The sequence below is a fragment of the Bos mutus genome, chromosome 16 (assembly GCF_027580195.1).
Source record: "Bos mutus isolate GX-2022 chromosome 16, NWIPB_WYAK_1.1, whole genome shotgun sequence".
Taxonomy (NCBI): Eukaryota; Metazoa; Chordata; class Mammalia; order Artiodactyla; family Bovidae; genus Bos; species Bos mutus.
The window spans coordinates 21,101,031-21,117,944 of record NC_091632.1 but is presented as its reverse complement, the minus strand read 5'-3'; the positions used below and the strand labels follow the sequence as shown (position 1 = coordinate 21,117,944).

The window sequence follows — 16,914 nt, the reverse complement described above, 5'->3', positions numbered from 1 at the left end:
ACTTTCTCAGACAGTGGCTGGATGATGTGGAAGAAGGAGAAGAAAGGGGAGTAGGGGGAGGAAGGAGGAGGAGGATTATAAAAAAAAAAAAGAAAGAAAGAAAAGAAAATGACAACGCAGGACATAGTGAACAGAAGAGTCAATAAGAGAAGAGGAGATGGTTACAGGTCCACGACTGTGGCTCCTCTCAGACTGGAGGACACCAGGGAGCTCCAGGAGAATCCCCACACACACACACACAAAGAACATCTACTGAAATCTGACTGCTCTGAGAGGAGATCTAGATGATTAGGGATTCGTTTGGGGTTGTATTAGCAATAATAATTGGAGAAGGCAATGGCACCCCACTCCAGTACTCTTGCCTGGAGAATCCCATGGACGGAGGAGCCTGGTGGGCTGCAGTCCATGGGGTCGCTAAGAGTCAGACACGACTGAGCAACTTCACTTTCACTTTTCACTTTCATGCATTGGAGAAGGAAATGGCAACCCACTCCAGTGTTCTTGCCTGGAGAATCTCAGGGACAGAGGAGCCTGGTGGGCTGCCGCCTATGGGGTCGCACAGAGTTGGACACAACTGAAGCGACTTAGCAGCAACAGCAGCGATAATAAAACTAAGCAAATAAAAAGGCAATTGTTAAGTCATATATGAAAGGAAAACTACCCACAGTCTATAAATGGAATTTGGTTTCCATGATTATAAGAACAAAAACACTGATCATTGCTCTATCAGTACCACATAACTATCAAGAGAACGGGGTCGGACTTCCCTGATGGTCCAGTGGTTGAGAGTCCACCTGGCAATGCGGGGGACATGAATTCAATCCATAATCCAGGAATATCCCACATGCCATGGGGCAACTAATCCCATGTGCCATAACTACTGAGCCTGCACCCTAGAGCCCAAGCTCCAAAGAGAAGCCACGGTGATGAGAAGTCTGCACACAGCGACTAGAGAGTAGTCCTCAGCTCGCCGCAACTAGAGCAAGCCCATGTGCAGCAACAAAGACCCAGCACAGCCAAAAATAAAGTAAAGAGTAGTAATAAAAAGAGGACGGGTGATGGGAAGAATGTTTTTGCATGGAGGGGGCAGCGGGAGGGGACAGAACTAACTCCTCTTCAGTAGTAGAGTCAGTTTGCATGCATGCCCAGTCATGTCTGGCTCTTTGCGACCCCATGGACTGGAGCCTGCCAGGCTCCTCTGTCCATGGAATTTTCTAGGCAAGAATACTGGAGTGAGTTTCTGCTTTCTGCTCCAGGGGATCTTCCTGACCCATGGATTGAACGCATGTCTCCTGTGTCTCCTGCATTAGCAGGCAGTTTTTTTTTTTACCACTGCGTCACCTGGGAAGCCCAGTAGAGGCAATAGGTACGGCCTAAAGCAAAACCAGAAATTTGAGAAGTAGCATTGAGGGAGCTCCCTGGTGGTCCAGTGGTTAGGACACTGGGGTCTCATCTCACTGCTGAGGGCCTGGGTTCAATCCTTGGTCAGGGCAACAAAGATTCCACAAGCCATGCGGCACAGCCCTGAACCCCAGAAACTTCATTATAAGCATGCTATTTAGAAACCTGGATGTGACTCTTAAGAGTGAAAAATGCTGGGTCTTCTAAAAGGGGGAAATGGCACAGGATGGTGACTGCTAATGTTATAATAAACCAAGAGGGACTATTTGAACTTGATGTGACTATGTGACTGGATAGTTGGATAAGAATATAAAAATTTGAAAAGGAAATGTGCTGATAATTGCATAAAATCTATAAAAGAATCTGGTATTCTCAGTGAAAGCTAATTCTGGGGCAAACAACTTTCTTTCTAAAAAAGAATGGTGAAGGATACTATATATTGAAGGCCTGTACTTCTCTTAGGAAGGTGGAAAACATTTTCTTGCTCTCATAAAGTACATTAACATTGCAAGATTGATCTACCTACCTTTATCCTTGGTGATGGAAACTCAGAGTCTGAGAACCTGTGCTCTGCCCAAGGTCACCACATAAGTCATTAGTGCTAAACCTCTGTCCCTAAAAAGCCAATGCCAAGTATCTCTCCACCTGCCCAGGGTCTGGAAGCCGAGTCTCAGAACCAGTGGTCACTCTGGACTGCCACCCCTGCACACAGGAGGCCCTTTGTCACTACCCGTGATGTGCAGGAGCAGCTCTGCCTGCCCATCACCCGCATCTCTTGCCTCTCTGACTCACAGCAGACATACGGTGGATGATTGGCTGGCGCCAAAGATGGTTAGTGTGGCCACAAGACACAGCCCAGCTCACTGGCCACAGCGGGAGGTGAACTCCTGACCCTGGCTTCATAGGATCCACAGAGCCTTGCCCATGACCCCTGTGCTCTCTTCTTGGGCTGGATGAGCAACCACAGCCCAGCACCCTTGGATTGCTCCTCTCATTCATCACCCACGTGTGGCAATGTCTGGAGTCGAAGGTGAAAGATTAAGGTTCAAGGTTTGTGGTTAGATGGTCCTGCCTGGGACATGTGGACCTTCTCTTTCCTTCTGGGTATTTACAAAATGATACTCCAATGGATGATCCACAGCTGGGGAGCTTCATTAAGAGTGAGAACAAAAGAATATAAATCATCTTTCATCTTATTCTTTCAAGAGAGAAGGGAAGTGTTTTGCTTTGAAATTAAGAAGGAAAGAGCTTAGAAACACTCCATGGGCTGTGCAGGACTTGAGGCTCATTTAAGTCTCATCTAAAAATACTCCAAGCTAAGTAAAAGTGCTACCTTAGAACCACATGACTGTCAGGAAAGCTCTGTCATTCTCCCAAATGACAGCCATTCTTTCTTGTCTTGACTCCTGCCCTGTTCACAGTTTATGCCACTAATCTGAGCCTCAGCTTTCACTGCTTCATAACTATTACTTATGTTTCCACGTGTAAAGATCTTACCTCCCTAGCTGTCACAGAGCCTAACACAATGCTGGGTACAGCAGGAAAGCCTAGACCACTGATCCTCTCCCCTTGCTCTCCTGCCTCGCCTCTCCCCACCTGAATCACCCAACGGCTCTGCACCTCTGCATCTGCTTTCAATGTCCTGGGCAGGCCCGTGGGAATCTGACCAATAAAGCATGGAATTCAAGGGAACAGCCCAAGCAAGGGGCATAGCTGAAAAACTCCTATCCAGCCTGTGTCATTCTTCCAGCTCCAAATCCAAATCTTGGTTTAAAAGATATATCATAATAATTTAGTGCCTGGGTCACAATAATGCCTCGTGCACTGTTTATCAAGGAGGCCTTTGTTAGGCACGGATCATTATTGTTAATAGCTCACTTTCTTGAAACATCCTTATTTCAAGCTCTTAAGCCAAGGCACTGGCACAAGCTGAAGGATTGGGAAGGCCTTGAGTTTGCTTCCATCCTGGAGAAATCAGAGCCAATTGCAGACCACGTGGAAAGAAGCAGTTACCATTAACCTTGACACAAGGATTTGCACAAAACCCTCCAATCTACATGAGGATAAGGACCTTGCTTTTGCCCTGACACAGTCCTAAAAAGTGTCTATACCTGGCCAGAGAGTCTAAATGGCTCTAACGGGCAAGGGGAAAAAAGCCAGCATTCCACATTTCCACCAAATATTCTCATTTCTACCAAATTTACAACTGATGAATGGACACCTATGGCGTCTAGGATGGCCTGATGTGAGCTGTAACTTGAATCTGTATTAATATTCTCACCTGCCAGCAACCTGCCTCAGTCACCTGCGGTCTGTAGATAATCCCATCCACCTTGACTGTATGGCCACATGAATTTATACACCATTCTTCTGGTTTCTAAACTCACAGTTGCAAGTGGTTAAGTGACACATTTCTGGCTCATTGATAATGGGAGCTGCCCTCTGTCAGGAAGGTCTGAATGATCCTCAGAAAGCTTTGCTTTCGGGATATCATGTATCTTTGTGCTGACCTGCTTTAGTGAACTATATCCTCTCTGATTGCTTGTGCAAGTGACACAGGGTAATAACTTATTTTCCTATTGACTTTCTTCTTAAAAAGTCTACAAGGGTTTATGAAACAGTTAAGTCTGGCTTTGTTTTTCCTTCCATGAGGACTGTGGCAGAGACAGCTAGCTGCCTCCCAAAATCTGTCTTCTCCTTCTTATAGAGAGAGAACTGGGGCTCTAGATTGCACAGAATAAAGACAATATTCTGAGCCTCCCTTACAGCTAGGAGTTGTCTTATGACTAAATCTGGCTACTGGGCTATGCAAGGTAGTGATGTGTTCAACTCCTAGATGGTACCCTCTAAGGACAGGAGAGTGCCCTCCCCTCTCTGGTTTTCACCTGATGACTGAAATATTACATCCATAATGATGAGGCATCTCGGATCATATTATTAAGGGGTTAATACTTCACAGAGAGTGGAGAAACAATAGAGAAGGAGCCTGGGTCTCTGAAAACTTTGTGGAACACAGTCACTGTACTAGCTCACTTATTTGAAAAGAAATAAACCACCATTTTTGAAGTCTGGGTCTTTCCAGTGTGGTTCTGGACCTCTGTCACAGTTTTCTAATTAATAAAAGGACTTCTTTAATGAGCAGAGAATGCAATAGCACCATCAAGAGCCAATCACTTGCCTCTGGCCATGGTCACCACATTTTTTTAAAAAGAGAGACTGGATTCTTGGGTAGGGGCCAGCTCTGGCTTCTGGTCATTGGTGCTCATAGAGACAGCAACCCAAAGGGTGCTGGTATGGTTACTGCAGATGACTGAGTGCCTCTAACACTACCTCAGTAGGAAGCCCATCTCCTTACTTAGAGTGTTTTATTATAAAACGCACAAAACAAAGGAGCTGGTCATTTGCAGCATCTCCACGGTGGCAATACAACATGCATACAAACAGTACCTGCTTGCCTGCTGGAGAAGGCAAAGACGATGATGTCATCAAAGGTCCAGGTGTAGTCCTGGTGCGGGGGATAGAACATCAGCTTGTCAGAGGCTTCCTTCCTGAGGTCAATTAGGAATGTGGAGTGAACCATGGGGACCGGAAAGCAGCCCAACCTCTTCCATTCTCTAATCTGAAGATAGTCCGGGGTTCGTTTATAGAAGCCCTGGAAAGAGCAGATGGGTGGGTTATTTTCTCTGATCTGAGGGCTTCCCCTTTCCCAACCTTCCACTAAATGGACTCCTAATGAACACCAGTACCAATCCTGGAGCAAAGCCACCTTCTCTTTTTTATCTTGGCCTAAGAATGTCCAACTGAGCTTAAGAAATGCTGCTTACATTTAAAAAAAAATCCTAAAAGGGTCTTGTTATCAGAAACAGTTTTGGTTTCAGCACATCTCTTCATTTAACAGATTCACATAACAGCTTTCACGTACGACGTCACTGAATATGTATATGACGTCATTGAATATATGTATACGAAGTGTGAGCAGTCAGAGGTGGTTGAGCAGAGCAGTGGAAAGCAGATGTTCTGGGATTTGGCTGCCTGAGTTCAAGTCCTGCCTCAGCTGCTTACTGCATGAAGGTGTTGGTCAGGCCACTCAGCCTTACTGTGTCTATTTCCTCATTGTGAAATAGGAATGATGGCACTATCTACTCCATGGGGTTCTCTGTCAAGTAAGGAAAAACCTGAAAAATGCTTAGAATAGTGCCCAGCACCAAGAAAGCATTGATAAATAATGGCTGTTATTAAAATTACATTACATTGGCTGATTTTTAAAATTTTTAATTCGAATATAATTGCTTTACAATGATGTATTGGTTTCTGTTGTACAACAACATGAATCAGCTAGATGTTGTGTGTTAGTCACTCAGTAGTGTCCAACTCTTTGTGACACCATGGACTGTAGCTGGCCAAGGTCCTCAGTCCATGGGGTTTTCCAGACAAGAATACTGGAGTGAGTTGCCATTTCCTTCTCCAGGGTGAATCAGCTATATGTATACATATATCGCCTCCCTCTTGAGCCTCCCTCCCATTCCCCAGGCCACCCCTCCGGTCATCACAGAGCACAGAGCTGAGCTCCCTGTGTTATACAGCAGCTTCCCACTAGCCATCTGTTTTACACATGGTAGAGTATATATGTGGAGAAGGCAATGGCACCCTACTCCAGTCCTCTTGCCTGGAAAATCCCATGGACGGAGGAGCCTGGGAGGCTGCAGTCCATGGGGTCACTAAGAGTCAGACACGACTGAGCGACTTCACTTTCACTTTTCACTTTCATGCATTGGAGAAGGAAATGGCAACCCACTTCAGTGTTCTTGCCTGGAGAATCCCAGGGACGGGGGAGCCTGGTGGGCTGCCGTCTATGCGGTCTCACAGAGTCGGACGACTGAAGTGACTTAGCAGCAGCAGCAGCAGCGTATATGTATCAATGCTACTCTCCCAATTTGCACCCCTATTCCTTCCCACCATGTCCACAAGTCTGTTCTTGACATCTGTGTCTCTGTTTCAGCCTTGCAAATAGGTTCATCAGGAAAATTTTTCCAGATCCCATATATATGCAATACTGAGTGTTAATATATGGTATTTGTTTTCCTCTTTCTGACTTATTGTTTAGTTGCAAAGTCATGTCCAACTCTTTTGCAACCCTATGGACTGCAGCCCACCAGGCTCCTTTGTCCATGAGATCTCCCAGGCAAGAATACTGGAACGAGTCACCATTCCCTTCTCCAGGGGATCTTCCCAACCCAGGGAGCAAACCAGTGTCTCCTGCACTGCAGGTAGATTCTTTACAGCTGAGCCACCAGGGAAGCCCTCCTTTCTGACTTACTTCACTCTGTATTTTTAACTAAACATGCAGTACTTAAACATATTAATGGGGCCTTCTTCCAATGCAATTATTTATTCACTATTCTGGTGGACCTGCCACTGCTACATGTTTTAGGGGGGATTCCTCTTTGAAAGTTCCGTCTGGGCAAGTACACAGGACAACCAATGCCCTTACTCTGTGGTTCTGAACACACTGGTTTGGAGTAACCCAGCTTGCTTTCCCTCCAAGCTCAACTGTTCATTCAACAAACATCTCCTGAATGCCTACTGCAATCCAAGCTGTGTGAGATGCTGGAGACACAGCAGTAAATTGACAGTCCCAGCTTTAGCCCACATGGGTGCAGAATCCACTGGAGCTTTATACTCCAGTGGCACCAAGTCTGTAACTTGACTATTGCCAAAGCTCAAATCCATTCCAGAGAGGATGAAGATGTGTCTCAAAATATACTTTAAAGCATGTGGAAACTTGGAAAGGCATTTTAAAATACATTTTAGGCAACAGCAGGCTCATGGAACAAGTGTAAGACTTCACAGGGCCAGGACTCTGAAGGGCACGATACCCAGCAGTTGTACAAGTTCTCGCATATTCCTTAATCAGTCACATTACTTTGGGGTCACATTTCCTGCAGTGGTGTCACTACCCACACGGTAGGCACTGCAGCCTCTTCTCCAGCATTTCTTTTAGTCTCCAGACTAGTGTTCTAGTCTAGCTAATGCTCACACTGACCATGTGATAAAGTACAAGGGGATCACAAAAGAAGCCTCAGAAGATATGTGATTCATCATCATCTAGCTGATTGATCTTACTCCATGCTTCACCTCTTCGAGCCTAAGTTTCTCCTCCTGAAAAGATGGGGTAAAAACTGGTCTGTTGATCTCCCAGGGTTGTAGAAGGGATCACATGTGATCCAGTCTATGAAGATACCTTGGAAACTGTAATGCATTAGATGAAGGATTATTATTCCCGCGATTTTTTATTAGCCTTTAACAAAGATTACTTTACATATTTCAGCTTACTAGTATTCTTCCAAGGGATAGAAGAATTTTTCCAAGGGATAAAGGGAAAACTGGTTCTTTAGAGGAACTGCCTAGGAACACACACCAAATGCAAAGTTCTAGACTACTTAGGAACAATATTCTCAGACTGAGGAGCTTGGAAAATTCATGAGGATGAATCACAGAATACCCTGGGGACAGGGAGGAAGGAAGCAGAGAAAGAAGGAGAGAAAGAGACCTCATATGCTTCCTGCAGAGAGGTGGAGGCAACAGATGCGTCTCTTTTTCCACATAAACTGAATATTGTTGGTAATCATTCCTACTTAGTGGCCAGACATAACCAAGGTCATGTTTTGAATGTGTTTAAAGGCACTGGACATCAAGGCTTGACTTAAGCTTATGAAGTCACTGGCTGTTTCTGTTCCTGCCCTCGCAGAAGCCTGACTGAGGATGACAGAAAGCCAGAAACAGACATAAATAAGAATTGCCCCCAAATTGCTTAGATTTTACTTTTACCGTGCAAAGTAAGTGAGCTTTTAATATTAAAGCAAGTAAGACAACAGAAACCGGAAGGCCACAGTTGTGAGGATAATCCACTCTCGATGCTGGTAGCAGTGCCTGACTCATTCAAAACACCCTAGAGTGATGCTGCCATGTTAAGTGCTGCACATTATTAACTGAGACTGTATGAACTTAAATTTAATATAATATCTTCTCCTCAAGGAACTGATTGGCTTTTATAAATATGAACTTAATGCGTCCCTAAAAGAGATGTGGATACCATACATTCAAAATCCCTTGGAACTGCAGGAAATATTTGTTAACAAAAGAGCAATGCCCACTCCAGTTGTGTGCAAGAGCCATGGATTTAAATTTTCAGGGAGTTTGCAAGCCAGTTTTTATGTTGATAGTTTAAAATCTGTAAGAACAAAAATCATGCTAACACCCACCATTCTAAGTAAACCACGAACAGCAAGCTTTGCATGCACTTAGTAATTATATCAAGTGACCGCACTTCAGTTGACTTAACCTTCCCCTCAGCTTAAACAACATTTGCAAGGTGGGAGTACTGACACCGTGAAAACCAGCAAATGCTGCCAATCAGGGGTTTTCCCTACAGACAGCCACCACCAAGTATTTACCAGCACACCACTGGCCTCTTTCTTCATCCAAAACCAAACCAAATATAAAACAGGGACTGAAAATTTAGCTCTTTGAGCATGAGAACACATCTAACATACACTTTTTCCCTTAGAGCATCTTTAGCCTACATTGATATATATTACATTGATCAGTTTATCTCTCTTAATTTATTAACTAAAGAATCAGAAATACAACCAGCCATAAACATTCACTGCAACACCTCTCTAGACTTTGAAGATTTTTACAATAGAAAAGAGAGATGATGGAAATAACTTAAATTTTGTAAAAACATCTACCACAGTAGTTCCAATTATTCGATTTCTTTGGAAATAAATTTGGCAACATATCAAGGGTCATTAAAATGTTTAATACTCTTTAACTCACTAATTTCACTTCTTAGAAGCTGTCCCAAGGAAATAATACTAAATATGAAAAATTTTATGTTAATCATGATGGTTATTATAATAGTTAAAAGTTGTAAATAAATGTTCTTAAACTAAAAGAAAGGCTAAGTAAATTGCATAATAGCCACTTGATGATATAGTTAAAACATGTAATCTGTTATCTATGATGTTAGAATGGGAGCAATTAACATGATGTTTTTTAAAAAACTTTTTTTCTATTTCCAGTTTTTTACAGTGTTCGCATGTGAGTTTTAATGACCAAAAATATTTAATTTTTTGAAAATCTCTGAATCAGGGAGAAGAAAAGTACAAATCCCAGTAAGCTTTATTGGTTAATTTAAAGCTTCTAATCCTAAACTCATTAGAATAATGTCCTCACAATTCATTAATACAGAAGAGCTCTTTGGGTTCTGGTATTGGACATGGATTTACCTCCTTTCCTGAAAACCCTTGCTCTAGTAACACAATGACATGCGTGTTTCAAGGGAGAAAATCAGAAAAGATTCACGGGGCTACTGCTGACAGGTGGCTGCCTTGTTAAAATTCATAACCTTAATTTGTTAACCAACACACTTGCCTGAGGTGTGATTCCGCACCAGAAATTAGAGTACAAGCCCCGAGACTCCAGCATGGGGGCCACAATGGTTTTGTTTTCTGCCATCAGTAGATTGAGGGTCTGTGGATTAGTCAGGAAGTTGTCAACATCTATGAACTAGGAAAAGAAAAGGACAACATCAGATGAAAAGGTACTTTTCAGTAATGGGTATAAGAGTAACCTAATACTTGACAAAGGATCATGGAAACTTGCCCATGACATACAGAACCAGCTCTCCATGTTTTACTTATGGAAACCCCTTAGGGCTGGATAGCTTTCATTTAGGGAAAATGCATCCAGTCTAACTTCCACATGTTTAGCTCTGCATAAGGCACCAAGCAATGAATTGGTGTTATCGCTGGGCAAATACTAGACTGGAACTCAAGCTACACCTTGGTAAGTATAAAATATGAATGGGTCTCAAGCCCTTAAAAGATTCATTTGCATTTATTGCATGCTTATTCTAAGTACAAATGAACAGACCTATTTAGGTTGTCTATAGTAATGTCAAACTGGCCCCAAATGAATCCATCAATGCTCTCTTAATGCTACAATTAGATTTTTTTGTTTAAAGTATATTACTTACTAGTGAAGCTATTTCCCATTCTCATCAGAAATCTGTGTTAACACATTCATTTACAGGGACAGCATAGCAGTTTCTATTATATAAAATAATCACACTGAGCTGTGCACTTAAAAAATTAAGACGGTAGAGTTTATGTTATGTATACTTCCCACACATACAGAAAGTAAAACCTCAGAAGCTTTCATTCTTTTGATAGTCGGTCTCTTTACTCAAAATTTTGTGGCTCAGCACTTGTACACTTCAAAGACATTTAGACAGCTATGCAATGTTAAATATCAGCACAACTGGACTCTTCTATGAAATTATTTGTATTGAAAATGGGTGTGTGATAAACTATTGGGCTGATTTCTGTTGTGACTGCGAGGCTGAGGATGGTCAAAAGTGTTCCCTTTAGGAGTCAGAGAGCAGACGTCCATTAGTTTTATGAAACATCACTGGCTTTGTTTCGTTGGTGGTATTTCTAGTGTTGTACTGAAAAAGGTTTGCCAAAAGAATTAAATGGATTTGTGGGGGTGCACACAGAGGAAGAACTTGGTTGCCATAAACTTGTGGAGAAAGAAGAGTGTCCGTTTTCAAATGAGAACAGGGACTGCGGCTCCTTACTGCTCAGGGACCTGTCCTTTCCAACGGAGACCCAGGTTCCTGGAGGACAAGGATGGGACAGAACATGGATTCCTAATCGTCAAGGCCAGCATGTTTCTGGACCACTCTGCAAGTTCTAAGGAAAGTAATGGGGCCTCTTTATGGAGAGAAATTCACCAGGAGGGTCCAGCATAATTAGGAGCAACTAGGAAACCAAGCAAGAGGTGCCCGTCCTCAGACATTCAGGAGCCAAAAGGAACAGCATTTCAGGGCTGTTAATTTGACTATTTAAAAGTAATTAATTTCTCATATCCCCGAAACTCTTCTAAAGAGTTTTTCTTTAAAAAAAAAATTTTTTTAATGTATTTATTTGGCTGTGCCGGGTCTTAGCTGTGGCGTGTGGATCTTTGATCTTTGTTGCGGCATGCAGCCACGCAGGCTCTTTAGTGAGATCTAGTTGACCCTCATGCTGCAGCGATCAAACCGGGGACTCCTGCATTGAGAGCTTAGTCTTAGCACCTGGGCCACCAGGGAAGTCCCAAGAAGTTAAGACCTTTACTGTTGCTTTACCCACAGCATTCCCTCTGAACTAAAAAGATTTAGGGTTTTTCATGTTTACTACAATAAAGAGATAGAACAATTCAGGAGTATTTGCTTACTCACTAAAAATGCATATGAGGAATGGGTCTGAGATGAAATCCAGGTCTCACGATATTAAGTTCTCCAGATTTTTTCTTGTGCCTTTATTAGAACACTGAGGAGGAGAGGCCTAAAAGCGGTCATTTTGATAGCTGCTCTGGACACATTCTAGATAATAGTTGTCAAGAAATTAAACATCTGTTTTACCAGAATGTAGTCTGACCATTTTTCCCTCGCAGTTCGAAGGGCTGCCTGCCGTAGTTTCATCACGTGGGCAAAACGGGAGGCAGGCCAGTGCTTTGGTCCAATTTCATCAGGGTAAGACCTATAATAATAATAATAATAATAATTATGATGATGATGGCTAATAATTATTGAATGCGTATATATTGCAGGCACTACATACTAATCCATTTTATCTTCCAGTAGTAGCCCTAGGAAGTCGATACTATTATGGTTATCATTATCCCCTTATTACATACAAGAAATTGGAGCAAGGAGAGATTAAGTAATTTTCTGCTTCCCATACACAGGAATCTTTATACAAAACACTAGGCTGGCGAAAAAGTTTGTTTGGGTTTTTCTGTACATCTTATGGAAAGACCTGAATGAACTCTTGGGCTGACCCAATATTTCAGTTCTCATTAGAATTCACTGTTTTTATGATGAAGTGCTACCACTCTCCCCTCTTTACAGCCGAAGAAATTGGTCAGAGTGGTTAAGTCATTTGCTTAACATTATGCCATTAATAAGGGGTATAGCCAGAATTTGAATCTAGGAATAACCCCAAAGCTCATGTTCCTAGACACTGTCTCATACATTCAGCCATCAGATACATTTGAAAATGTTACAGCATCAAATTAGGAGCTTTCTGGGAAAAACAAAGGTTTATTTTCTGTGGTCAAGTGTCAGTAAAGGACTCTACAGAGTCCAATATGTTGATCTCCCCCAGACGGAGTGAGATCACGGAGCAAATACATAATGCTGGAAGGTCTCTCAACACCCACAAGGCTGCCAGGACTCATCCACGGCCATGGAGGCAGCCGGGTTGGCTCACCCTTGAGAACCTTTCTGAAAGCTCCCACCTGGTACGGACATTGATAAAGTCACAGGGGCCCCAAACTGGCCACCACTTCAAGTTCTTGTAGCTGCACACTGGCAGGACATCTGCCTCAGTAAAAGAGAAACCACAAAAATGAGACCATAACCATACAAACAAGATGAATAAAACTGTTTATTACACAGGAAGTTTCTGAAATGTTTTCCCCAATCATTTATACAAAACTCAGTGGAATTCCTGTCTTTTTTTTTTTCTGAATATGTTGCCCCTAAAAATACCTTCTTTGATATTTCTCACACTGACCTTGGCATACAATATATTTAGTAAAAATCTGGCTATGGAGAAAATTACCAGGATTTGGGAGAGGTACATAGAGTTTTTCTGGGCCACTCTAACTGGGCCAAATTCCATTATAAGTAACTCCAAAAAAGTGTTCAGAATCTTTTACAGTGTCCACATTTGATTGTTAAGGTTTGCTCCATCTATAGACCATATGCTGAGATTGAGACCTAGATGTAGATACATATATATGTACATGTAATAAAAAATATTATACAGTGAGAGACTAGAAGAACAAATTTTGTTCTGGAACAGCATTTATTATTTCTATAATACATATTCAATTTCCAATAAATGACTTTTCCTGGGAAAAATTTCAGCAGCTCAATTCATCCCACTTCTACAGTTCCTTAATCTAGAACTATAGTAGCCTGGGGAACATTTAGAGTATTAAGTTTGAAATATATTTATTCATATTCTCATTCACTCATTTGTTTATTCAACAAGCATAAATTTAGTGCTTACAGGAACATAGCACTGAGTGAAACATAAAGTATTTGTACATTTTAGCCCCTGTATAAAAAATAAAATAACTTAGAAAAAAATGCATGAATTAGATAGTCAATGTTCATTAAGTTTATTGTTGTGCCAAACAAGATGATACAGGAAATAAGCAATACAAGTGTTGAGAGAAGGTAGACATTTGTAATTGGAATGATTAGCCACAGCTTTTGGTAGCAGGTAGAATTTGGGATAAAGGTTATCACAAAGAAGGGAAGGAAAGCCCGGGGTTGAAAATAAAAGGAACATCTGGATAAGGCAGTTTTCTTTTAGGAAATACTGGTATAAAGATATGGATATTTTTAAAATATTTATGAAATATTTCAAATCAGGTATTTGAACTTCATTCTGTAGGCAGTAGAGAGTCACTGAAGTTTTTTCAACAAAGAAATGAAAGGCCATCGTTAATATTTTAGGTAGATTGATTTGACAGTGTGGTATATAGTATCATTTTGAAGATAAAGCAACTAAGAAGTCGCTGCAGTAGGGTCTTCCCTGTGATTCAATGATTAAGACTCTGCACTGCCAGTGCAGGGGCGCAGGTTCAATCCCTGGTCCCGGAACTAGAATCCTGCATGCTGTGCAGCGCAGCCAAAAAAAAAAAGATTGCTAGGGTAAAGACTGGAAATAATGTAAATGTCAATCAGTAGGAGGATGGTTAAATAATTATGGTTCACCCATCAGTGGATACTCTGCAGTCACAAAAATAATGAGACACTCTTTAACTCTTGCTATGGCTCAGAGGTTAAAGCATCTGCCTGCAATGTGGGAGACCTGGGTTCGATCCTTGGGTTGGGAAGATCCCCTGAAGAAGGAAATGGCAACCCACTCCAGTATTCTTGCCTGGAGAATCCCATGGACGGACGAGCCTGGTAGGGCTACAGTCCACGGGGTCGCAAAGAGTCGGACACGACTGAGCAGGCAACTTAACTTATGGTACAATTACCAAGTTATGATGGGTTCAAAAGCAAGGTAAATATAAGAAGAATACAAGCTTTTCACTATGATCCCTCAAGTATAAAAGGTTAATACTCAAAGTATGAATAAGTAATATCAATATTTTAAAACATACACTACTGTGTTAATTTACTTGAGAACTAATGAGGGTCTGAACTTGGCTGGTAGCTGCATGAGCAAAGAGGAAAAGAAATACAAAGATCTGTCAAAGAAAGAAATAGCAGGTCTTTGTAACTTACTATCAGTTACAGAGACAAAAGACAATGAAAAATCACATGTGCCTCTAAGATTAGAAACCTAAGTGACTGGAAAACTGATTACGGCGGGGGAAGGGTAGACAACGAGTTGACAGAATGTTCTCTGCTACTCACTCAGGTTCGTCCATAGGCCTCCACTCCACATAGTGATAGGCTTTCTGTACATTTTTCAGCCACTCCCTGAGTATTTCTGTTGTATTATCCACATTGTGGTCAGTGGCCGCCCTGCATGAGAGAAAGCACCACACAGTTCCGTTATTATGTCATCCAAAGACCGAGGAAGGAAGCCAAAGGGCTCCAGATAAACGAAAGGAGAACAGCCAGTTCTAGACACTGTGCATATGAAAATGACTCCCTCGTGTTCCAATCTAGACAATTTCTGAAGCGAAAGAGATGGCTTTCAACCATCTCTGTGTCATTAGATCCCTAAGCAGGACTTGGCCAATAGTAAAAGCGATCTAAAAAACAGTATATGTGTAAAATGAATGGGTTAGTTAACTAATACTTTTGGAAAGTTTTCCATTTGTTTTAATTTTTAGGTGTCCGATTTTTAGGTATCTACCTTTTAACTTCATAAGAGCAACTCTCAATTTAAGCAATAATTCAGTTGCATTTTCAAGTCCCACAGAATGTTTAACCAGTGCTGCTTTAGTCACACACACGCAACAGAGGGGAAAATCACAATGACAGTTTTCAGTATAAAATTCAAAGCCCAAGGTATCTCCACGTATTTATTCTGGATAACTCCACCATCGCTGTCACAAGATAGAATACCTTCAGAAGTCTACAATGTATGTAAACTTGTTTCTGCTCTATCTTGAAAGTTTAACAAACTGATTCACTGAAAAAGGAGTTTAAGTCATTTATTAAAACATAAATGTTTTCAAACAGTGTCACAAAGCAAACACATGCTGTGTATACTATAATGTATCTAAGACAAAGTTATTCAGAACACCCCAAAATGAACAGATATGCCAGTCAACTGGAAAAGAAAGAAGGAAAGCATGGGTTGTAATCTTGACATCAAATAAGGCAGAATTCAGGCCAAAATTATTAAACATAACAAGGCAAAATTGTAATTATAATAATAATGCTAAATAATGTCATTCACATTGATATAATAAATGTGCATATCCACATACCTATATATAGTACAGGGGTTGGCAAACTTTTCTTTAAAAGCCAGACAGTGACTATTTTAGGCTTGTAGGCTATATACTGTCTGTTGTAACTACTTAACTGTCATTGTAGCAGTGAAGCAGTCATTCATAACACATGCATGAATGAGCATTATTGTGCTCCAGTAAAGATTTGTTTATGAAAGTAGGCAACAGGCCTACAGGCTGTGGTTTGCCAACCCCTATACAGCAGAAAGTACAGAAAGGTAAAGCAAGCACCAATAATAAGAGGTGTTAATATACTACTTTCAGTTAAAGAAAGTACGAAGTGGAGAAAGTAAATATGTAAAGAATCTATCAGATCAGATCAGATCAGTTGCTCAGTCGTGTCCGACTCTGCGACCCCATGAATTGCAGCACGCTATGGAACACAACAATAGAGATTCCACTTTTTTCTCAAGTGCACATGAAACATTCACAAAAATTGACCAACAATTACACGATGAAGAAAGCTTTACAAAATTGGAATAATATTTATCGCATTCTCTGATCACATCATAAAGTAAAAAATTAGTAATAAAACCTCCAAAATTCCATCAAAAACTCTCTATTAAACAACTATTAAGTGAAAGAAGAAACACAAATCAACTTTAGAACTTCTAAAGATAAATAATAAAAACACTAGAGATCAGAACTGAGGGATACAATTAAAGCAGTGGTCAGAGAAAATTCAGTTTTTTATCCTTAAATCAATAAAAATTAATGAGTTAAACTCCTACTCCAAAAGCTAGAGAAAGAGCAACAAAACAAACAGGCATAAAGATGAAAGTAGAAAGTCATGAGGTAGAAAACAGAGAAAAAGCAGAATTAATAAACAAAAGAAATGTTACTTTTTTTAAGTAAAAAAATCAACAAAAGACAATCACTAGTTAATATAACCCAGACAACACAAAAATTAAAAATAAGAAAAGACAAAGATGAAGGGAATATGACTGACATGAAAGAATTTTTTTTAAAAAT

General features: G+C 41.0%; 1 protein-coding gene across 1 annotated transcript in view; it reads right to left on the bottom strand.

Moving 5' to 3' along the window:
• COLGALT2 (collagen beta(1-O)galactosyltransferase 2) overlaps nt 1-16,914 on the bottom strand; it is a 121,491-nt gene that overhangs the window by 33,086 nt on the left and 71,491 nt on the right. The window contains exons 2-5 of the mRNA XM_005893094.2: nt 14,891-15,001; nt 11,870-11,987; nt 9,838-9,972; nt 4,849-5,053 (exon numbers count right to left, since the gene is read on the bottom strand). Of these exons, the coding sequence (XP_005893156.2) occupies nt 4,849-5,053; nt 9,838-9,972; nt 11,870-11,987; nt 14,891-15,001 (569 nt within the window). The remainder of the gene's footprint in view (nt 1-4,848; nt 5,054-9,837; nt 9,973-11,869; nt 11,988-14,890; nt 15,002-16,914) is intronic.